Source organism: Moschus berezovskii, chromosome 16 (genome assembly GCF_049115385.1).
Source record: "Moschus berezovskii isolate FMDL1 chromosome 16, NW_MosBer_1.0, whole genome shotgun sequence".
Lineage (NCBI taxonomy): Eukaryota > Metazoa > Chordata > Mammalia > Artiodactyla > Moschidae > Moschus > Moschus berezovskii.
In genome coordinates, this window is record NC_142475.1 from 21,385,800 (window position 1) to 21,410,780 (window position 24,981).

Below are 24,981 nucleotides of genomic sequence, written 5' to 3' on the forward strand. Positions count from 1 at the left end.
GATTTCCTTTTACTTAATTTTGTTTGCACTTTTTTAATTTTTTAAATTTAACAGTTTTAAAAGGTAACTTTCCACTTCCAGTTATTACAAAATATTGGCTGTATTCTTGGTGTTGTACAGCGCATCCTTGAGCCTATCTGATACCCACTGTCCACCCCTATGTTGCCTCACCTCCCCTGGTAACCTCTGGTCTGTTCTTTCTATCTGTGAGCAGTTTGATTTTTTTCAGATGGGTTAGGGGCTAGAAGGACAGCGCAGGTCGAGGTAGGCGGGAGTTCCTGCAGCCTAGCCTCCCTGTCCTGCTCTTGTGACTCAGACTTTGGGTGTCTCAGTTTTATCCACGACCAAACCTAAAGAAAGAAGAAGCCACTTCCCTAACTCACAACCCACGAGTTGATTCATGACCCCTCTCCTTCCAGGGAATGCAGAACTAACTGCTGGGAAGGCACAGGCAGCCTTGCGCCCGAGGGAGGGTCCAACTGGGAAAAGAAGGAGCCCATACTACTGTAGGAAGAAGGAGAAATTCGGCCATGGGGAGGGGGCCTGAGCAACTCTTCTGGCTTCTCAATTTCCCGCCCACCCACCCCAGCCAGAAATCAGTCAGGACTGGATTGACAGGCGCCTGAGTGAGCGAGTGAGTGAAGTCGCTCAGTCATGTCAGACTCTTTGTGACCCCGTGGACTGTGGTCCACCAGGCTCCTCTATCCATGGGATTCTCCAGGCAAGAGTACTGGAGTGGGTTGCCATTTCCTTCTCCAGGGGATCTTCCTGACCCAGGGATTGAACCCAGGTCTCCGGCATTGCAGGCATATGAGCCACGCCTAAGGGCATGTAAATTTCACGTGTTTATCCTGTTGATGGCTGGCAGGAACAAGACAGAGAGAAGGCCAGGTACTAAGAAGTTCCCAGAGTTGGACCTATGCTGAAGCATTTGGGCCAGAGCTGCCTTTGAAACCAGAAGGACTGCTTCCCAGAGTAGGGAAACTGGTCAGAGATGCTTTACTTGCCCCAGGAGGGCTGTGTTCTGTTACCCTCTGGTCCTCTGCCCATCACCCCATAGAAAGTAGGTCCCGGGGCTGATTCACATCCCAGCTCCCAGCTCCCCGTGCGTTCCCAGTGCCAGCCCTTGCACCAACTGTCCACTAGATTCTCTAATTTGCACAATAATAGACATCACTGTGCTCAAAGCAAAACAGAGGCTCAGAATGGGTGATTTGTCCAAGAGCATGCAGTGAGTAATTGGCTTCAAATGCAAGTCAATCTGCTTTATTGTTTACTTATTTTTACAGTGTATTTAGTGTTATTGATGTATACTTATTTAAATATATTTCTATAATTAACAGCTTTATTTGTAAAATTGTGTAAGATATTAAATGATTTTATGGTTAATGACTTTCATTATTATTGAGGTTTTGTGTTCTGGATGACCCAGAGGGAGGATAAAGGGAGGAGGGAGGTGGGAGGGGGGTTCAGGAAGGGGAACTCATGTACACCCAGGGCGGATTCATGTCAATGTATGGCAAAACCAACCAATATAATATCGTAAAACAATTAGCCTCCAATAAAAAAAAATAGTAGTGCATTTGACTCAAAACTCAAAATATACCAAAGGAATACAGTAAAAAGTCCCCACACCTCAATCTTTGTCCTTCAGCCACCCAGATTCCTTCTCTCTTCAGGAGCAATCATGGCTAATGTGTTCCTTGTGTATCTTTTCAGAGACAGCGGGATAGATGAAAATAATATGCCTATTCTTTTTACCCCTATTTATACAAATGGTGCATACCATATCATTCTGCTCCTCATTTTTTTTTCCAATCAGTATTTCTTGGAGATCATTCCACTTCAGTGCATAAAAAGAGGTGGCACATTTTCTATTTATGGATCCATGATATGAAGATGACATATTAAATTCAACTATGTTTTAATCTCAAGAGGCAAGTGCTTCTCCACTCTATTTTATGTATTTATGTTAAAAGTTCCTCTTCTGTCTAAGTGAACTTTCCATTTTGAGCCCAGATCTTCTGGGTCTAGGGTAAATTTCCAGTTTTGAAGAGCTGGTTGGTTCTTGCTGGAGAATAACCAGCAGTGAGGTGATGGATGCCAGGGTTGACCCGGCATGAGTGCTGTTTGCAGAGTCTCTGCCCAGCTTCAGTCTGGCTTGCTCTACGGACTGTAGTCCTGACCTTCTGCAGTGAAGGCTCCTCAGCTCCTCCCATGGGACTGGGTTCATTGCTGTCTCCATCTGGGACTTATCCTGCTATATGCAGAAACCAGGTTTTCAGAAGTCAGTGAGCTTCAAGACTGAAAGTCTTATGAGTTCAGGGAAAAGATGTTGGGAAATAACCATAACATTCTATGTCACTCAGAGCCATTTATTTCATGATTTCTCAGTAATAGATATTATGAAATAATAGAATTTTTAAAAATAAGTTTTATGTATTTAGAATGGTTTTAAAGTTTACAGCAAAACTATTTACCATCTTTTGAATGGAAAATACAGAGTTTCCCTATACTCTCTGCCTTCAAATGTGCACAGCCTCCCCCACTAACAACATTCTCCACCAGAGGAGAAAATTTGTTATAATCAATAATGAACCTACATTCATACATCATGATCACTCAAAGTCCGTAGTTTCCGTTATAAATTACTCTTGATGCTGTACGTTCAACGGGTTTGAACATATTGACATACATCTACCATTGCAGTATCATATGGCTTCATTGCCCTAAAGATTCTTTGTGCTCCACCTACTCATGCCTCCCTCCTCTTTAACCCCTGGCAGTCACTGATCTTTCACTGTCTCCATAGTTTTGCCTTTTCCAGAATGTCATATAGTTGGCATCATACAGTATGTAGCCTTTTCAGAGTGCCTTCTTCCACTTAGTAGTGTGTATTTAAGCTTCCCTCATGCCTTTTCATGGCTAAATAGTTTATTTCTTTTTAACACTGAATATCCTATTGTCCAGATGTACCACGGTTTTTTTATCTATTCACCTACTGAAGGACATCTTGGTTGACTCCAGGTTTTTGGCAATTATGAATTAAGCTGCCACAAACATCCTTGTGCAAGTGTTTGTGTGGACTTAGGTTTTTAACATCTTTGGGTAAATACCAAGGATTGTGTTTGCTGGATTATATTTCTAAAAGTATGTCTAATTTTGTAAAAAAAAACTGCCAAGCTGCTCTCTAATGTAGCTTTACCATTTTGCGCTCCCATCAGCAATAAATGAGAGTTGGTAGAATAGAATTTTAAAGCTGAAAATGACACTAGAGATCATCTGGTTTTATCCTGCCACATTGCAAATGAAAAACAGAAGCACAGAGTGTCTTGCTTGGCAGTCAATGGCAGAGGTATCTGCAATGACTAGAACAGTGATCATAGCGTTTCTTACCCTGGCTGTTGGACATTATGCCACCAGGCAGCTTATGTGGCTGAGGAAGCAAATACCGGGCAGCTTCTCAATGTGAGCTCAGGGCATTCATTAGTAATTCTACCAATGACCATTGTAAGACATCATTACAGCCAAATGTTAGTAAAAACACTGTGATTTTGACAGATTCTGCTATTTGACAAAATGAGTAGCATGGTGGTTCTTAATAAATGATAGCATAACGGAAACATAAAAAAAAATAAACGAGTATGCAATCCTGGTGGGTGAGCTGTTTTCCTCGTGAGAGCTTTCTCTCTGTACTAAAATTCTCATTTCATGTGTTTGAGCTTTCCACCAGATTGGGAATGCCTTGAAGTCAAAGATGATAGCTTATTCCTTTTATAGCAGGGTCCCCAACCCTAGGGCCATGGACCGATCTGTGGCCTGTTAGGAACTAGACCACATAACAGGAGGTGAGTGGTGGAAGGCGGGGGGCACCAAAAGCATCCCCTCCTCCCATCTGTGGAAGAAGGTCTTCCATGAAACCGGTCCCTGGTGTCAAAAAAGTTGGGGACCAGGGATCAAACCCCTGTCTGCTGCATTGCCAGGCAGATTCTTTACCACTGTACCAACAGGGAAGTCCAAAACATAAAAATATAATTCATTACTTTTCACACAGTGTGAGGTGGCATTCCATCATTACACATCTTATACATCTTGTATTTTCACTTTGGTGTCCCTTTACAAGGCGGTACTCTTATACAGTTGTATCACCTATAGGATAGACAGGTCACCATGTTACTAGGCTCCCCTGGCTGTGGCTGGAGCCCAGGTCGGCAATGAGGCTGAGAAGAGGGACAGAAGTGGGCTGTGGAGATCCCTAGAGTTGTGAGAGGAGTTTGAAATGTGACCTGTACCAATGGGGACCATGTACCCATGTTAGAAAAAATGTGTTCTAATGACCAGAGGAACAGAATAGAAAGTTCTGAAATAAATATATGTCTTCTCCTATGAATTTATTATATGATGAAGTTGACATTTCTAATCAGTAGAGAATTATTGATTGATTATTTAGTAAACAATATTGGGCTAACTGGTGAACCATTTGGATAAGAAGCAGTATTAGATCCTGTGATAGAATAATGCCTCCCGCCCCCGAGTTGTGTGTCCTAATTCCTGGAGGCTGTGTGTGGTCTGCTTTATAATGGCAAACAGATATGATTGAATCATGGATTTTTAAACTGGAGGATTATACTGGTTTATCCAGGAGGGGCCAGTGTAGTCACAAGGGTTGTGAAGGGAGGCAGAAGGCTCAAAATGAAAGAACGAATGTAAGGATGGGGGCAGAGTTTGGCATGATGTGATTGCTGGCTTTGCAGATCAAGGTAAATACTGGCCAAAGAATGTGGGCGGACTCTAGAAGCTTGAAAAGCAAGAACACAGATTCTTCCCTGGGACCTCTAGAAAGAAAAACAGCACTGCTGACACCTTGATTTTAATCCCCGAAAACCCATTTCAGACTTCTGACCTCCAGGATTATACAGGAATAAATTTCTATTGTTTTAAGCCACTAGGTTTGTGGCCATTTGCTACATCTGTAGAAAACTAGTATGAGTATCCAGTTTATAACTTATCAAATAATATTAGATCGATTGAATATTTAAATAAGCAAACCATACAAACAAACCTTGTGGGAAAAGTAGAATTTTATAATTATGGCCTCAGTGACAAAGAGTGGTAGCATTTTAAAAATCTCTATATATTAAAAAATAAACCTGTAAATGAAATTAACAGGCAAATTGAAAACTGGAAAAATATTTGAAACATATAAAATAAACAGACAATTACTTTGAATGGTAAAGTTAAGGGTGATTTTCTATAATGAATGTGCCTATTTTTTAAAGAAGAGTCATATTTTAACAGAAAGAAACTGTTATTGTGGCAGCTGTATTAAAAATAAATTAGAGACAGGCATGGGTACTTCACCAAAGAAGATATAGGAATGGCAAACAAGTTCATGAAAAGATGCTCCACATCATGAGTCACTCAGTTCAGTTCAGTTCAGTTCAGTCGCTCAGTCGTGTCCGACTCTCCGCGACCCCATGAATCACAGCACACCAGGCCTCCCTGTCCATCACCAACTCCCGGAGTACACTCAAACTCATGCAAATTAAAAATACAGTGATACACCACTACACACCTATTGAAAGTGAAAGTGAAGTCGCTCAGTCGTGTCCAACTCTTTGCGATCCCATGGACTGTAGCCTACAGGATGGCTCCTCCATCCGTGGGATTCTCCAGGCAAGAGTACTGGAGTGGGTTGCCGTTTCCTTCTCCAGGAGATCTTCCCAACCCAGGGATCAAACCCAGGTTTCCCGCATTGGAGGCAGATGCTTTACCATCTGAGCCACCAGGGAAGCTCATTAGAGTGGGTTAAATGAAAAAGACTGACCATACCAAATGCTAGTGAGGCCATGAAGCCACCGGACCCCTCATGCTTTGCTGGAGAGGGTGTAAAATGGTGCAACCACTTTAGAAAACTTAAAAGATAAACACACACCTACCATATGATCCAGCCTTACCACTCCTAGGTATCTTCCCAAAAGAAATGAAAGCATATGTCCATCCAAAGACTTATTTTCACAAGTTCATAGCAGTTTTATTTTTAATAGCCTCAAAGTGGAAACTGCCTATGTGTCCATCAATCAGTTTATGGATAAACAAACTGTAGTGTGTCCATTCAGTGGAGTACTACTCAGCAATAAAAAGGAATGAACTATTGGCATCTGCAAGAACATGGCGAAATCTCAGAGTAATTACACTGCATGAAAAAAGACAAAAAAAAGTAAAGACTACATACTGTGTAGTTCCATCTATAAAATTATAGAAAACATAAACTAATCTATAGTGATAGAAAGCAGATCAGTGGTGGCCTATGAATGGGGTGGAGTTGGGAGGGGAAGGTGGGAGGGTTCACAGGGCTGCACCAGGAAACTTCCGAGGGAGTGGGTGTGTTCACTATCCTGACTGTGATGATGGTTTCATAGGTGTCCCCATACATCAGAACTAACCGAATTATACAGTTTAAATATGTGCAGTTTGTTATATGTCCATTATACCTCAATAAAGTAGTACTTAAAAGTGAATTGACCTCGGAAAGTGATGGAAAAAACTTAAGTATATAATACTAAGTGAAGAAAAAACCCAATCTGAAAAATTACGTATTATGTGATTATAGCTAATGACGTTGTGGAAAGGCAAAACGTTATGGAGACAGTAGAAAGAACAGTGGTTGCCAAAGGTCGGCAGGGAGAGAGGGATTAGCAGGTAGAACACAGAATTTTTAGGGCAGTGAAACTATTCTGTCTGACTGTTCACTGTTATTGCGGACACATGTGTCCAAACCTGTTGAATATGGAACCCAAGAGTGATTTATGATATGCCCTACAGGCTCCGGGCAGTTATGACGTGTCAGTGTAATTCATCAGTTGTAACACATTTTCCATTCTGGTGTGGGATGTTGACGGTGGGGGCTGTCAGGGGTATGCGGCACTCTCTGCACTGTCTGCTCAGCTTTGCTGTAAACCTACAACTGCCCTAAAAAGTAAAGTTTACTTTTTTAAAACTGGCTTGAACAACTGGGATATATTTGGGCTCTCATATCAGGGCTCGGGGAGCAGAGGGGGTCGAGGGTTTGTTCAGGGGCTGCAGATGCTATTGACGACGCAGATTCCTCCTATCTTTGGCTCTGTCTCCCCTTGTGTTATGAAAATGGATGCAGCTTTTCAAGATGTCACATGCAGGCCCAGCCAGGTCTAGTAAAGATGAACTTATTTCTTCTTTCATACATCTTTTTAAGAGACAGGAAAACTCCTGTGAGCTCCTCATAGATTTCTCCTAGGGTCCCACTGGCTGAGGTGGGCCCCATATCCAGGGTCTGACTGCGGAGTCAGGGAGTGTTTCCCCGGGGGCATCCACCTGGGCTCCGCTGGCACCTCCAGGGCACTGTGGCTCTGCTTGTTCCCTTCCCACTTCTCCAGTTGCAGCACTCAGCCTCATCCTCCTCTTGCTGGCTCTCTCTTACTCCACCCTCTACCCCTGAGAGGGTTGCTCATCCAGGTTCCCGCAGGACAACATCGTTGTCCTTCTGTCTAGACTGCCTGATGCCTGCATCTGTCTTAACGGCCAGATGTGAGCTTTTAGCATCATGTCTCTTTCATCAGGGGAGACCCAGGTCCGAGTCCAGTTACGCTTGAAAAAGTGAACTTGAATAGAAGAAAAAGCGGATGGAGCCAGAAAAGGTCCTGGAGAGGACACAGAAGGCAAAGGTGGGGGTGGGAAGTAGGGGTAAGGAACAGTGTCCTTGCAGAAACGAGTAATAAACACTGAAAGATTCCAGGATTGAAACAGCAGAGGTGATCCAGATCTGGAATTAGAAAGGACATCACTGGGATAAGCGCAGTAAAAATAGACCTGGGAATATCACTCTGAAATGAAAAGGAGAGAGTTTTAGAGCCGAGATAGTACAGCTGGCCTCGTGGGACAGAATTCTGTTTATTCAACATATGGAACTTATTACCTCAATAGGTTGTTCAGGAGAGACTGCTACAATTTTTAAGAGGTTAAAAGCTACTAAACAGACAAAATGACTGCACTTGTCCATGCCAGACCCTGCAGCCTCACCAAACACCCTCTTTCTGCAGAAGGATCCCTGGGCTGGATGACTCACATGGGGACCCTTAAGCGAACCCTGGAGTATCCGTGCTTCATGACTCATCCAAACAAAAATCACCTCTGTGGGGCAGACATTCCTGATGCAGGAGAAAAAACAGGAGATGCTCCTGACTCTAGGACTGTACAGTCATTTCAGCAGTGACTGAGTTCCATCCCAACCAGAATTCTAGAGATGCCCTGGAAGTTCAGGCCCCAGTCTTAGTTGGCTGGTGGCCAGCAGGCCCTAGCATTGAAATCAGATGGTTTCTGCATATCAGTGCCATTGCTGTTCTAAAGCCATTTATCTGAGGAGTACAGACACTCTCGAAGAGTCCAGCCCACTAACTGCAGACTCAAAGCCACTGAGGAACATCGGAGCTGAATCTGGTTGAACTACCTAGCCAAGCATAGCTTTCCTATTCTCTAAGTTCAATGGATGTACCAGGAAGAAATTTTGCAGCAACAGCTGAATCTTATCCACCTGCATTCCAGCACCCAACCTCAAGTTGCACCCAGTTTTAGGAGTCTCTAAGGCCTAAACCCAGATGGCCGTTTTCTCCCACTCCTAGCTTGGGCATTGCCAGCAGCTCTCCAAATTATGCTCCCGGGCTCCCTGTGATGGCCCCTGGGGGCTGGGGTCCTCCCCCTCCTCCCAGGGCTTTTTCCAGCACCTGCTCCCACATTTGCTCTGCTCAAGCCAGCAACGTCTGTTTCTTCCCCTCCTCCTTGAGCAGAAGGCCCCCTCTTCTCCTTCCCCAAGAGTGCTGAGACCACCCTCATCAGCTTTCTTCCTTTTCCCCCCATCTGATCTCCTTGACGAGCTTGATATGCTGAATTTTCTCTGTTCTTCCAAAAACCAAAATCATTACCAATCTACTACTGCCCTCACCTCTCTTTCCATCCTTAACGCTATGTGATACCCTTCGGCTTGCCTCTCCCCCCTTCACCTCTGGCTCCTGCCCCCACCTCTTCTACTGAAGGGCCATTTCTGGGACCTCAAGGTCTTCCTACCCTCAGAGTCTCCAGCCAGCTCCCGATTCTCCCTTCCCTGACCCTTCCCTGTCTTGGAGCCCCTGCATCACATCTGGATTACCCAATCAGGCATTTGCGCTGCTGTCTGGACCTCTTGTTTGAATGAAAACATCTTGCCTCGATGGCTCTCGTTTCCTTCAGGAATAAGTCGGCCCCCTGACATGATGGGCTGTCAAGGATGTGGCCCTAGCGGGCTTGCCTGCATCATTTGTGGCTGCTTGTCCCTAGCTCCTTTTACCTCGGTCACATCCAGAGTTTGGGCAATCCTCTCATTGGCCTCCCTGCATTTGCGGGCGCCATCTCCTCTGTCTGGAATGCCTCCCTTCGCACTGCACTCAACTCTCTTCCTTGATGCAGGCAGCCACGTTCCCAAAGTTTTCCCTAGTGTATTCTGTGAGCTTAATGACTCAGCAGCAGCCCCAGCCCCTTGAGTACCAGGAAGGTTCCAAGTAACCCAACACACAACAGAGATCCTCACTCCGCTTCCATATGCTTGGATGCTACCCTGAAAGCGTGTGTGTGTGCACTCACGTGCATGCACACACACACACACATGCTCGGTTGCTCAGTTGTGTCCAACTTTTGTGACCCCACGGACTGTAGCTCGCCAGGCTCCTTTGTCCATGGGATTTCCCAGGCATGAATACCGGAGTGAGCTGCCATTTCCTTCTCCAGGGGATCCTTCCAACCCAGGGATCAAACCCACATCTCTTGAATCTCCTGCATTGGCAAGTGGATTCTTTATCACTGTGGCACTTGAGAAGCCCACCTACCCCGCAAGCATATGTCTGGCTAACTCTCAGCTCTGTCTTTCTACCTCATGTCCCCTCCTACGCCCAGCTCCACATTCTTGCCTGTTCAGAGGATGGATATTTCCACCTGGTCGTCTGTCCGGGACCTTGTTTCTCCAGCCATATTCCTTAGGAACCAGTGCTTCCATGCTCTTCCTGGCTCAGGTGGAAAGCTCTGATCATCACTGATTCCTTTTTTTTTCTCTCCCCCAGCTACCAAATTCTGTCCATTCTCCTTTTACAATCTAAACAAGTGAACAAGCAAAGCCCCATGTTTTTGTCTTTCCTTACTATTATTCAATCTGGTTGTGATAATTCATTTTCTGTTTCAACTTGGCTAGGCCACAGTACCCAGATATTGGGTCAAACATGAATCTAGACATTACTCTGAAGATGTTTTTTTAAGACTAGATGGACAATGAAGTCAGTAGACTGTGAATAAAGCAGATTATCCTCTTGGATGTGGGTGGGCCTTGTCCAATCAGTTGAAGGTCTTAGGAGAGAAAAGACTGAGGTCCTCCAAGGAAGAGGGAATTCAGCCTGCAACCCACCTTTGGACCCCAGCTGCAACATTACTCTTCCTTGGGTCTCCAGCCTGCTGGCCCACCCTGCTGACTTTAGAGGTGCCAGCTCCACAATCATGTGAGCCAATTCCTCAAAATAAACCTTTCTCTTTCCACACGCACAGCCTATTGGTTCAGTTTTTCTGGAGAACCCTGACTAATACACTGTCCTACCTCCTAACTCAACTCCCTGATCCTGCGTTCACTCCCCTCCAACCCTCTCCAGTGAGGATCAGTGGCTTTTTGTAATGTTAATTTACTCACAAAATTTGCTGAATCCTTGTTTCTTATTGATGGACAGCTGTGTTTCCCAAACATCAGATGTTTGCGTATCTTCACTGAACTTGACATGAATTTTCAATGTCCCAGCTATACAGTTACTTGTTTTAGATTTTCCTTTGCATTGACCCTTCTCAGGAATGCTTGCATTTGGGCCGGAATGTGTGCGTTTTTAAGATAAAAGTTCTTACAGGTATATTGTGGGTTTCAGTGAATAGGAGAAGAGCACTTTTGTGGAAGGGTTTTGGGCTTTGCTAATTCCTTGCAACTCCACAAACTGGTCCTCTTGAATTGAAGCTAAATGTCTAAGATGGGAAGTCCCAGCAAGATGGAGATATATGACACAGATTTCTACAGCTGTCTTGGGTCATCAGAACAGAGGCGGCTCCTTCTTACTTCTTCACCTGTGGATGGGAGTGGGGATAGTGAATGTTTGGTCTCCTTTCTGGGGTAAGGATGGAGGTAGGGAGTATGAGTAGTGAAAGAAGAGGAAGAAGGCAAGAGGTCATCCCAGTTTCGTAACTCACTCCCTGATGTTCGAAAATATCCTATTTTATTATTTTCTAGAATTGATTTCTGCAACATCTATTATGAGGAAAACACTAGAAACAACTATGTAGTTCCTTTGCATCAGTTAACCCCTTTGTTAACATTAAATGACTTAGTCACTTCTGTGGGGAATTAAAGAGGTTGATTCATGGCGATGTGACTCTCCTGTTACTTCCGCTTCCTTTTTCCCTCTTGTATATCAAGACTCAGAGCCCTTGGGAAGGGCCTTGCTGCACTCAGAGAAGAACCTGAGAGGAACCTGTAAGTAAACTTTCAGAATAATCTTGATTTTGAAATTGCTTTATTTTTTTAAGAAAAAATTAAGTATTAGTAAATTGGAATAAATAGATGAGACCAGAGGAAACATGAAGTCCCTGTTTCTATCCCCGACAGTTTACCCATAAACAGAAATAGCAGAAAGAAAGCTCTTGTTAACAATGGTCTGAGGGATCTGAATCCCTCATCTCAGGGAGGACAGCAGCTTGAACATCTTAACAGAACAGCTGCGTGGACTTGCGCCGCCCAGGGCTTTTGAAAAATTGATTTGTTAGCCAAGCCTCCGGTCGGGGAGAGGAACAGGACTGGCTGAGAAAGGGCTGCCAGGCCTCACAGACAATGTTGAGCCGGACTGAATTGTTGTGTAGATGCTGCTCGGTTTACCCCGATAGCTTTCATTAATCTTTCCTTTCTTGTGTGAAGGTTGCTTTCAGAGAGAAAGGCGTTCTCTGGCTTTCCCAAGGCAAGAGCGATGAAAACAAAATGATGAGGAACTCATTCCACCTCTCGGCGCTGCTCGAGCTATTTTGGCAGGCTCAGAGAACAGTGCGTTCCCAACCAATTTATGAAGTTTGCAAGAGTTTGAAAAAAAAGAAAAAAAGAAAGGACAAGAAACACTATTCTCCTCATGTCCCCCTCTGGGGGCTCCTGGGCGGCTGCAGAATGCCAGCGCCCAGGGCGGGCTCGGTCGCTCTCCTTGGCCTTCCTTCCCGAGACTGGGCTAGAGGACCCTTAGAACTGAGCTTCTCAGCCAGCCCACGCCACCTCTGCGGTCCCCAGAGAGGTCAGGGGAGCAGGCCAGGCCTGCTCTGCCCTTTCTCCAGATTGCCTCTAGAATGAGATTCCCACCGAGCCCTGAAGTCAGTGAGAGGCTGACCGGTACAGATAAGGGTTCTGCAGGGGATTAGCAGAACGGGCTGGAGGAGCAGAGAAGGTGCGTCGGCAGCGGGCCTGGTGGGCAGCACCATTGGAGCTGGTCTCCCTCATTGGAGATCTTGTGATGTCAGGCCAGGCGAGTGCTCCCCACGCGGGGAAGGAGGGGAGAAACAGGACAACACTGAGGTGCTCGTCCTCTGGATCTTTCCCCAAAGAAGGCTGCTGTGGTTTCTCTAGCACTTGCAAAAAAAGAGAGCCTGTGCGTTTCTGTCTGTCAGCCCCAGAACGGCCCTGGTGACGTGTATACATCTTCAATACCCTTCCAGCCAGAAGGCTCTTAGGGTGGGCCACTTCAGAGGCTTTAATGGTTTCTGTCATGGCTGTTGATTGGGCCTCGTATCTGAAGCAATGATGCATACTTTGCACCTTGTGAGTTAATCTGGGCCCAAAAGAATCACAGGACAACACTGGAATGTTCATCTCCCTGACACCCCAACAAAGTGGGTAAACAGAGCTCTGGGGCTAGCGGCTGGGAGCTGGAAGCCCATGCCCTCCATGCCAGGGCTTTTGCTGTGACCCCTGACATTTAATACCCCCTGGGAAAGACCATCGAATCCACTGTGAATGCACCTCCCCGCTAGTGGTTGCTGGCATGTGCAGGTTGATGCAGGAGCCTGGCTGCTTCTGTTTCCCATGGCAACAGTTCAGCTCTGCATGGAGGCAGATAAGTGTGGGCTCAGGCTGTGTACACAGACCGCACATTCTGCATGGCTCCCTGCTTGGACCAAGTGCTTCTCATCACTACCCCTGCTTCTTAACTTGTTCCCTCCTACCTGGTGGCTCAGACAGTAAAGAATCTGCCTATAATGTGGGAGACCTGGGCTTGATCCCTGGAGGAGGGAATGGTAACCCACTCCAGTATTCTTGGCTGGAGAATCCCCGTTGACAGAGGAGCCTGGTGGGCTATAGTCCATAACGTCGCAAAGGGTCAGACCCGACTGAGCGACGACTAAGCACAGCAACCCAGCCACACAAAAATGACTTTCATCCTGTGAAAGAGAGATGGTTCCTCAGTGATAGTCTCCTGTGGACTACAGCTATGGGTTCCTGGCCCCAGGGTGTGGTGAAACTGGAGTTTAGGAGTAAAGTCAGAAATGTGGTCATTGCTGATGCTGCGTCACTTCAGTCGTGTCCGATTCTGTGTGACCCCATAGACAGAAGCCCACCAGGGTCCCCCGTCCCTGGGATTCTCCAGGCAAGAACACTGGAGTGGGTTGCCATTTCCTTCTCCAATGCGTGAAAGTGAAAAGTGAAAGTGGTCGCTCAGTCGTGTCCGACCCTTAGCGACCCCACGGACTGCAGCCTACCAGGCTCCTCCATCCATGGAATTTTCTAGGCAAGAGTACTGGAGTGGCTTGCCATTGCCTTCTCCGGCAATTCATTATTCTTGGGATATTGCTGTTGGTAAAAGGAAAGAACAGGTACATGGTCCTGGGGAGAGACTGACGCTGAGGAGATAAACATGGTTGCTAATGGAGGCATGATACAGGGGAGCCACAGGTTAAAGAGATTGGGTGGGACTTTCAGGTGCTGCTGAAGAAGCAGTGGAGGCGGTGGGGCTCAATCCAGTAGCACAAGAGAAGGGAATAAAATAGAGCTGGAGATCTTTGGGCAGAAATAAATATTCCCAAGGCGTAAAGAAAAACCTTTATGCATGAGACTGGAATCTGGCCTACAGCATGATTTTTAAAAACGTCTCAGGGGATAAAAAGAGAGAAAGGCAATTCAGATGACGGGAGAACAAGCAGGATAAGATGAGGAGGAAGGCAGAGCAGAGAGAGGAGGAGGAAGTCAGGTGTGGATTCCCCACAGGCCAAGGATTGCAAACTGATGACCAGTGTCCAAAAGCATTGTCAGACTATTTAAAAATAAATTGAGCTAACTTAAAAAAAGAAAAATCAGGAGATGTTGCCCAAAGAAAATGAGATTTCGGGCTTCTCTTGAAAAAAATCAGAAAATCTGGCTACACGGGGTCTGTGTACAACCTTGAAGAAAACCTGCTGGGGTGGGGCTGCTGCTCTGGCAACTTCAACTGGGGCGTGGGCTTCATAACCCCCCAAGACCCACTGCCCCATACCCCTGCCTGCCCCAAGAAGTCTCTATCTCCTGATTGCCTTCAGTCTTTATGGTGTCTGTCTGACCCCGGAGGCATTTGAAAACCTCAGTGCTGCCCACGCTGCCCTAATGCCCTAACTCAAGGAAAACCCCGACCTTGACCTCCAGCCCAACAGAGAAGGCGGAGACCAACCCTGAATGCAGGTCTCATCCCCTGACCCTGAGAGAACAAGTGCCTTGCAGCCTGGACCTCAGACCAGGATGGGCCTGACCCCTGGCTGGAAATCCATTGTCAGCTCTGGAGGATTCAGCTAGCCTGTGCTGGCAGAGAAGGTGGAGGACACCCAATGTGGATGACAAGGCAAGAAGAGCATATACCTGTGTTGTTGAATACGCATTTCATGATGCGTGAGTGATTGGGGTTTTGGGAATATGGTTCAACCAGTCTTAGAAACTACTCTTTGAGGATCGTGTGAAAGAGAATCTGAGAAGCTTGCCTATTCTGAATCCTCAGTACCACTTAAACATGAGATAGAATTTGTTTCTTCTGCTTATTCGCTGTGTGACTTTGGGCAAGTTATTCAGCCTCTCTGAGCCTGAGTTGTCTCATTGAAACTGTATCAATATAATCATACAGAGCTGCTGTGAAGATTGGGAATTATGTATTTCAGATGCCATAACAGTGGCCAGACTCTCGGTAACAACCTGATCACTATTAATATTATCTATTATTATTACTATTTTGCTTGTTCCTCTTTTCTAATGATTTATTTCATAATAGCTGAAGGTAAATTTGGTATGTGGGAAATGTGATACTCTGTTGCTTAGGATCTCTGATAGGGATTTTAAAATGGGCTTCACGAAGAGTCAGAATTGAGACATTGATGGAGTGGGAAATGTGTCACCCTGTGGCAGCAAACTGGGGTCTGCCTCCCACCTCTGCCTCCAGTTTGGAATAGCCTTGGCAAATCCAGCAGCCTCTCTGGATTTTCATTTGCTCATCTGTGGAAACCAGCTGGCCAGGGGTTAGTCATCTAGAGCTGTGTTGTTCAGTACCCAGACACCAGCCACGTGAGACTATTTAAATTTAAATGAATTAAAACTAAAGTTGGGAATGTAACTTCTCAACTGCATTAGTTCTATGTCAAGTGCTCAGCCGTCACATGGGGCCTGTGCTGACCACGTCAGACAGCTCAGATGAGGAATGTCTCCATCATCACTCAAGGTGCTGTCAGACAATGCTGAATTCTAGAAACTGAGACCCAATGTCTGGTCCTCAGATCAGCAGCATCAGCACCACCCAAGACTTGTTAGGAATGTGGACTCTCAGGTGCCATTCAAGACGTTTGGGATCAAAATCTGCATTTTGACATAACTCCCTCAGTGATAACATACTCAAGTTTAAGAAACTCTGACCTACAAGATTTCTTCCAGCTCTAAAAATAAAATAAAAAAATCTGGCATCTGCCTGAAAAAGTCTTTGAGAAAAAATAAGCAACTGGCTTGTCCAAATCCTGATTCCCTGTTTTTCGTTTTTTTTCTAAAAAGAAAGGATTGGGGCCATTGGAAGAAAGATGAGCAAAATGACTGCACCTCTGCAGGACCAGAGGATAGAAATCAACAGACATCTATTAATAAAGGCACCATGTCAAATGTCAGTACTGGGAAGGTGGAGCAGTCCTGCCTCTGAGCCTCCCATCCTTAGGGCATTCAAGCCTTGCCTAAAGAGCTTCAGAGAACAGAGGTTCAATTCTCTGTGGCTGCAAAGAAACAAGAAGAAACGGGTTGCATTTACTGGGTACCTTATCTCCAGGGCATCTTAACTTGCTTGTGAAAGCTCCTCTCTTTAAACCTCACCAGGAAGGAGCTCAGGCATGTCTTCTATTCAAGTAAGGATAATGAGGAAGAGAGATTGGTGGAGAAATCAAGGCCACATTCAACAGTGATGGAAAGGGCAGAGTGGAAGACCAGTCTTGAACTCGTGGTCCAAAGCTCTCCCCTGTGGCTTCAGATATTAATATAAAATTGGAGGAAAGGCATATGGTCTCTTGATGCAGAAAGCTTTGGTGTCTCTTTTGGTGACATGCTGTTTTCAACCCCAAAACAAATGGGAATAATATTAGATCTGTTGCTTGTTAAGAAAACATGTGTCTCTTACAAGACAAAATTGCAGGCATATATCTTTATATAATTGTTATTAGATTTTATTGGCAAATGTTAAAATTTTAATGGATCCATAAATCTGTTTCTCACTTGCAGAGAAATCTCTTTATTAAGAACACACTGTACAAGGATAAAGGCAAGAGAAGGGGAAAACAAATCTAAAATATGCATTATTAATTTTTTAGGAAGCAAGCAACATGGTACCTCATAAAGGATATTAGAAAACATAAAACAGCTGGGATTTGTGATTTGCCGTAGAGAAAAATCTGCTGATTTGAGAAACACGCTTACAGGGACAACTGTGCTGTGCTGTGCTTAATCGCTCAGTCATGTCCGACTCTTTGCCACCCCATGGACTGCAGCCTGCCAGGCTCCTCTGTCCATGGTGATTCTCCAGGCAAGAATACTGAGTGGGTTGCTTTACCCTCCTCCAGGAGATCTTCCCAACCCAGGGATGGAACCCAGGTCATCTGCATTGCAGGCAGATTCTTTATTGTCTGAGCCACCAGGGAAGCCCACAGGGTCAACTATTTTGATGCCAAAAAAAAAAAAAAATCAGCAGTTAGAAATGGGTTTGTGATATACAAACAGTGTCTTAAAGAGTCACTGACAGGAAGTGTGATGAGTTTGCAGCAGATAGAGTGAACTGAGCACCCTGTCGCACACTGAGCCCAGAGCCGGGGAATCCGGGCATGGTTCGGGGGGTCAGGGAGACCTGGCCTGAACCCCGCTGTGCCACCTGCTCTGTGTGGCCGCTGACACATTTCAGCAAGCACTCTGGGCTTCAGCGCCCATGATGTGAAATGCAAAGAACATCTGTCCCCAGAGGCTTCAGAGAGGACTCAGAGAGGCACTTTGTAAAGTGCCCCCAGGACACAAAAGGCAATCAATACCCACTAGCGCACCAATGACTCACATCATGATCTGAGTTTAAATCCAAAGCCCGAACAAAGAAAGCAGTGGGGCCAGGCTTAGGTAGAGAGGGGGCACCTCCCAGCGGCACTGGGGCTGGGCGTTGTGTGAACTTCCCACCTGCTCGCTGCTGGCCAGTCAAGTCCTCCCACCCAGCAGGGAGGCAGGGCTGACTCATTGGCAAGTCTGGGGACAGTTCAGGAGCACAGGGGTCATACATGATTTCTGAGGGTCGGAGAGGTGTGGTGTGGAGTCGGTGCACGGGAGCACTCAAAGTGTGTGTGTTAGTCATTCAGTTGTCCGACTATTTGTGACCCCATGGACTGCCACCTGCCAGGCTCTTCTGAAGTCCATGGGATTCTCCAGGCAAGAATAATGGAGTGGGTTGTCATTCCCTTCTCCAGGTCATCTTCCTGACCCAGTGATCAAACCCAGGTCTCCTGCATTGCAGATGGATTCTTTACCATCTGAGCCACCAGGGAAGCATGGGATCACTCAGTTCAGTTCAGTTCAGTTGCTCAGTCGTGTCCAACTCTTTGAGACCCCATGGACTCCAGCACACCAGGCCTCCCTGTCCATCACCAGCTGCCAGAGTTTACTCAAACTCATGTCCATTGAGTCGATGATGCCATCCAACCATCTCATCCTCTGTCGCCCCCTTCTCCTCCCAGCTTCAATCTTTCCCAGCATCAGGGTCTTTTCAAATGAGTCGGTTCTTCTCATCAGGTGGCCAAAGTATTGGAGCTTCAGCTTCAGCATCAGTCCTCCAGCCTCCAAACTGGGATGAACTGAGCAACCTGAAATGAGGAAATGACTCTCTTTCTGGGTTCAGGCAGAATGGGGTTAATGTAGGGCAGAAATGAGGTGGGGAAATAGGCAGGTTAGGAAATCTGAATGGGAAAGTTCACTGCCAGCCTCCAAACCAACCCCCAGTTCTGAAAGGAAGCAAGCTTAGGGGAAAAAAGAACTGTTCTTTTGGTGGTTACGCTTCTAATGACCATCCCATCCCCTTTCCTCCAGATGGAGTTAGAAAACCATCATGGGGAGGATCTTGAATCTCCCCTAAGGCCACCCCATATGGTAAGGCCCCTTCTTCAACACAATGTCTTCCCGTTTCTCTTCTCTGCGTAGAACTTTCCCATTCAGATTACACGCCAAGAGCTGCAAGCCTTCTATATTATTGCTGGAGAAATTTCCACAGGTTTGTTCCTAACCTGCCTATTTCCCCATCTCATTTCTGCCCTACATTAACCTCATTCTGCCTGAACCCAGAAAGAAAGTCATTTCCTCATTTCAGGTCATGCCCTCCAGCCAATGCCCGGACACTTTTCTCACATCACGAGTGTAATTCACTGGCTGGAACGACATTAAGCTACTCCATAAATCCAGCCCCACAATATTTGATGTGAGAAGGGATTTATTTGAGAGGGTTTAATAATTGATCAATGTCTTCATTAAAATTCCATACATACGGTATAATGTTCATTAGAAATTTTCATGTCAATCAAGAGAGCTCGAATTTATTTTATACTGTTCCAAGTGAACCCAAGGCTCTCTGAGTGCATCATGGACTTAAATCTGCATGACTGTGAGGGCAGTACCCCTTAGCACCTTCATTTTATTATGCCAGATTTGGGAAAAAAGAAAAGATGATTAACTCAGTGACAAATTATTCTTGTTTTCCTTATAAGATTCTCAGGAGAGAACTGCACTTGGAGGGTCAGAGCTACGGAGGGAAGGCACAGTATCACAGAGACGACTACATCGGTCTCAGTCCAATGCCACGTTTGAATCTGGATGCCTTAAGTTTGCTTTCTTTTTTGTAAAATTAGAGCACAAGAAAATAGATCATTATCTGAAAGTGATCTTACTTCAAGCAGTTTGTGGAAACTGCAGCCTGTCCATCAACCTAAGGTTGGTTTCGATTAATAAGACCCACGGCACAGTCCCACTGCTCTAATCAGTGAACAATCACTGCCTATCAAAGCAGCACAGAATTCGGGGCCTGCGAGTAAACAAGCATTTCTTATTATTGTTCACGTATCTGTGATCAGCTGGTGGCTGAGGACTGGCTATGTGATATGTGATGTGTGGTATGTGATATGTGATGCCCTGCTTCACGTATCAGGCAGTGGACTGGCTATTGGCTGAGTTGAAGGAATAGACTGGTCATGTGCCTCTTGTCATTCAGCAGTCCAACCTGTGTAACAGGCAGAATGACCCCCCACTCCGAGCCCCAACCAAAGATGTCCGTGTCCTAATGCCCAGAACCTGTGGCTATGTTATCTTTCATGGCAAAAGACATTCTACATGTGTGCTTGAGTTAACCATCTTGAGATGGAGGGATTATCCTGAATTATCAGGGTGGCCCCAGTATAGTCACAGGGGTTCTTACAAAAGGAAGGCAAGAGGATCAGAGTCCTGAGAGAAGATATAAGGATGTAAAGCAGAGGTCTGAGAGAAAAGAGGATGAATCATTCCTCTCTCTGAGATAGAGTCCATGAGCCAAGGCATATAGGCAGCATTAACTGTGGAACATTCTGAAAGAGATGGGAATCCCAGACCATCTGACCTGCCTCTTGAGAAACCTGTATGCAGGTCAGGAAGCAACAGTTAGAACTGGACATGGAACAATAGACTGGTTCCAAATAGGAAAAGGTGTATGTCAAGGTTGTATATTGTCACCTTGCTTATTTAACTTATATGCAGAGTACATCATGAGGAACGCTGGGCTGGAAGAAGCACAAGCTGGAATCAAGATTGCTGGGAGAAATATCAATAACCTCAGATATGCAGATGACACTACCCTTATGGCAGAAAGTGAAGAGGAACTCAAGAGCCTCTTGATGAAAGTGAAAGAGGAGAGTGAAAAGGTTGGCTTGAAGCTCAACATTCAGAAAACAAAGATCATGGCATCTGGTCCCATCACTTCATGGGAAATAGATGGAAAAACAGTGGAAACAGTGTCAGACTTTGTTTTTTTGGGCTCCAAAATCACTGCAGATGCTGATTGCAGCCATGAAATTAAAAGACGCTTGCTCCTTGGAAGGAAAGTTATGACCAACCTTGATAGTATATTAAAAAGCAGAGACATTACTTTGCCAACCAAGGTCCGTCTAGTCAAGGCAATGGTTTCTCCCGTGGTCATGTCTGGATGTGAGAGTTGGACTGTGAAGAAGGCTGATCGCCGAAGAATCGATGCTTTTGAATTGTGGTGTTGGAGAAGACTCTTGAGAGTCCCTTATACTGCAAGGAGATCCAACCAGTCCATTCTAAAGGGGATCAATCCTGGATGTTCATTGGAGGGACTGATGCTAAAGCTGAAACTGCAATACTTTGGCCACCTCATGCGACGAGTTGACTCACTGGAAAAGACTCTGATGCTGGGAAAGGTTGGGGGCGGGAGGAGAAGGGGACGACGGAGAATGAGATGGCTGGATGGCATCACCGACTCTGTGGACATGAGTTTGAGTGTACTCCGGGAGTTGGTGATGGACAGGGAGGCCTGGCGTGCTGTGTTTCATGGGGTCGCGGAGAGTCGGACACGACTGAGCGACTGAACTGAACTGATAAATTGGAAAAGGCAGTGGAATGGATTTTCCCCTGGAAACTCCAACCTTCTGGACCAGTTTTAGACATTTAGAACTCTATGAGAATAAATATGTGTTGCTATAAGCCATTAAGTCTATGGAAATTTGCTATAGCAGTAATAGAGGCAAATACACCTGGACTTGTTAACAAGGGCTTCCCTGGTGGCTCAGACAGTGAAGAATCTGCCTGCAATGCAGGAGACCCATGTTCAATCCCTGGGTTGGGAAGATCCCCTGGAGAAGGGAATGGCAACCCATTCACTCCAGTATTCTTGCCTGGAGAATTCCATGGACAGAGGAGCCTGGCGGCTACAGTCCATGGAGTCACAAAGAATCAGACATGACTAAGCGACTGACACTTTCACACTTTCATAAGCCACTAGCTTTGGAAATTTGCTTTAGCAATAACAGAGGCTAATACACTTGGACTTGTTAACAAGCTCGTAGCAGGGTTCCAAGAGAGGCAGGAGGGAATCATAAACTCAGATGAGACACACTGTCACTTCTGCCACATTCTGCTGGCCTGTGGTGTCACAAGGCCATCCAGAATTCAAGGGCTAGAGAAATAAACCCTACCACCGGATTGTCTCTCTCTCACCACTTGATGGGAGAAGCAGTAAAGTCACCTTGCAAGGAGGCATTGAAACTGAGCAGTACTCTGCAGGGCCTTCCCAGGAACCAACCCCATGTGCCCCAACTCTTGTTTGTAGAAGAGCTTCACCCTTGTAGGCCTTCTCCAAGTCCAAAGAGCAAATTTAATCAGAAAAGTGAGAAACTACAGAAACAATGGAAAACAGTCAAGCAAAACAAAATAATGAGTTTAGCCATAGAACAAATTCAGGGCCCTTTAGTTCCTCCTCACAGGCTATAGATAATATTCAGCACCATATCCTGGAGTTGTTTTGCAGACATTAAAATCTCCATCAGGTGAAAGAAGTTAACTGCAGGCTGACCACAGCAGGTGGACCTCAGACTGTTTGGAACAAGGTTGATGATGCTAATTCCCAGAATGTCACACTCACCGCCGAGCAATCAAGAGCTACATGAGCTGATCAGGCACCTGCAAGCCTCTCCCCCATCTTGTCTTTAACAGCCTTTCCCCAAAAGCCACTGGGGAGTTGTGGCCTTTTTTTTTTAACCATGTTTTTTATTGAGGTTCAGCAAAGCGTCGGACACGACTGAGCAACTGACAGTTCAGTCACTCAGTCACGTCTGACTCTTTTTGACCCCATGGACTGTAGCACGCCAGGCCTCCCTGTCCATCACCAACTCCTGGAGTTCACCCAAACTCATGTCCATTGAGTCAGTGATGCCATCCAGCCATCTCATCCTCTGTCATCCCCTTCTCCTCCTGCCTTCAATCTTTCCCAGCATCAGGGTCTTTTCCAATGAGTCAGCTCTTCGAATCAGGTGGTCAAAGTACTGGAGTTTCAGCTTCAACATCAGTCCTTCCAATGAATATTCAGGACTGACTTCCTTTAGGATGGACTGGTTGGATCTCCTTGCAGTCCAAGGGACTCTCAAGAGTCTTCTTCAACTGACTGACTGACACTTAATTTATAATGTGTGTTAGTTTCAGGTATATAGCAAAGTGATTAAGTTATATATATACAAGTTAAGTTATATATATATATATGGATGTATATACATAACTTAATGACAACCCACTCCAGTATTCTTGCCTGGGAAATCCTATGGACAGAGGAGCCTGGCAGGATAGGGTTCTTGGGGTCACAAAGAGTCAGACACAACTGAAAACACACACACACACACACACACATATATATATATTCTGTTTCAGATTCTTTTCCCTAGGGTATTACAAAGATATTGAATACAGTTAATTGTGCTATACAGTGGGTCTGTATTTTTTATCTATTTTACACATGAAGTGTGTATATGTTAATCATAAGCTATTGATTTATCTTTCCCTTACCCTCACCCCATGGTCCCATTTGGTAACCATGTTTGTCTTCTGTGTCTGTGAGTCTATTTCTGTTTCATAAATAAGCTCATTTATATCAAGTTTGGGTCTTTTGAACACAAGCTGCCCATTCTGCTGCGTGGCCCCACACTGAGGACCTTGGGATAAAGTCTGTACTTCCTTTCCACACAATCCGGTGCTAGTAGCGTAGCTTTATTGCTTTCAGGCGAGTGGACCCAATTTAAGTTCGATAATAGTGTGGAGACTGAGAAGGGTAAAAAATCATGGCCATTCGTTTTGCAATCAATCTATCACCATGCCCTTTGCAAAGTGACAGAGGACATTCAAAAGCAGCATCTGACCCTCGTCTGCTTTTCATTTCCAGGGACACAGGGAACATGGGTGTCTGGACGTCAGGCACTGACATCTTCTTAAGCCTCTGGGGCACGTATGTGTCTCCAAGAAGCCCCGGATGGGTGGCCCTCGCCCAACACGTGGGCGTTTGCTGTTTTGTCGCTCTCATTTCCGTGGGCCTCCTCTCTGGGGCCTTCTACTGGTTTCTGTCCTCTTTCATCGTCTTCGTCGCCTCCTGGATGGCCACGTGTGTTCTGCTGTGCTGCTCCAAGCACGCCCGGTGTTTCATCCTGCTGTTCTTCCTCTCCTGCGGCCTGCGTGAAGGCAGGAACGCTTTGATCGCTGCGGGCACAGGCGTGGTCATCTTCGGACATGTGGAAAATATCTTTCACAACTTTAAAGGGCTCCTGGACAGTATGACTTGCAACCTGAAGGCAAAGAGCTTTTCCATCCATTTCCCACTTTTGAAAAAATATATCGAAGCAATTCGGTGGATATATGGCCTTGTCACTCACCTGAATCTATTTGATGATCTTGTGTCTTGGAATCAGACCCTGGAGGTCTCTCTTTTCAGTCCCAGTCAAGCCCTGGAGGCTCAGCTCAACGACACCACGGACAAAGCCCTGGGTGTCTTGTACCAGATGGTGACGGCGACGGAGGTGCTGTGCTCCCTGGGGCGGCAGCTCCTTGCCCTCATGGGGCTGCTGCTGGTGCTGCTTGGCACTGGCCTCTTCATGAAGCGATTCTTGGCCCCTTGTGGCTGGAAGTTTGAGAACATCTACCTCACCAGACAATTTGTTCAGCTGGACGAAAGGGAGAGGCGTGAACAGAGGCCCTGTGTCCTCCCGCTGAATAAGCAGGAAAGAAAGAAGTATGTCGTTATCCCGTCTTTCTGGCTGACTCCTAAAGACAGGAGGAACCTGGGGCTCTTCTTTCTCCCGGTTCTTACCCACCTCTATATCTGGCTGCTGTTTGCCGCCATAGATTATCTGCTCTACTCACTCATTTTCTCCATGAGCAAACATTTCCAAAGCTTGCCAGGGCTCGAGGTGCACTTGAAACTGCACAGACAGGTAAGTGCTCATGGGCCCGTCTCACCTGGTGTCCTAGCTTTTTGCTGTCTCTTTGCAAAAGATCCTGAACATCCCAAGGAAGGGCAGTGTTTTATTTCCTTCCTGGGTCCCCCGTGCCTGGCATGGAGCCTGGAATGTAGGAAGAGCCCCAGACAAGTTGGTTAAATTGAGTTGAAACCCCAGTGTTATATGATAACTTTGTGAACATCTTTGATCACTGCATTAGTTTCCTGGGGCAACCGTGTCCCAACAGAAAAGACCATGGTTTTTGTTCATCCCATCTCTCCTCTTTTCCATTTTCTCCCTGTGGCAGTTTATGATTACGTGGACATTTCAGGGGGCTTTCCTTGCCACTTGCCAGGTGCAGTGGTAAAGAATCCACCTACCAATGCAGGA

At 45.9% G+C, this 24,981-nt stretch overlaps 1 protein-coding gene across 1 annotated transcript in view; it reads left to right on the top strand.

Moving 5' to 3' along the window:
* The first annotated feature begins 929 nt into the window (after positions 1-929).
* The window catches only part of DCSTAMP (dendrocyte expressed seven transmembrane protein), a 45,345-nt gene continuing 21,293 nt past the window's right edge, over positions 930-24,981 (top strand). Inside the window, exons 1-2 of the mRNA XM_055432533.2 lie at positions 930-1,231; positions 23,544-24,585. Of these exons, the coding sequence (XP_055288508.2) occupies positions 1,206-1,231; positions 23,544-24,585 (1,068 nt within the window). The 5' untranslated portion in view covers positions 930-1,205. The remainder of the gene's footprint in view (positions 1,232-23,543; positions 24,586-24,981) is intronic.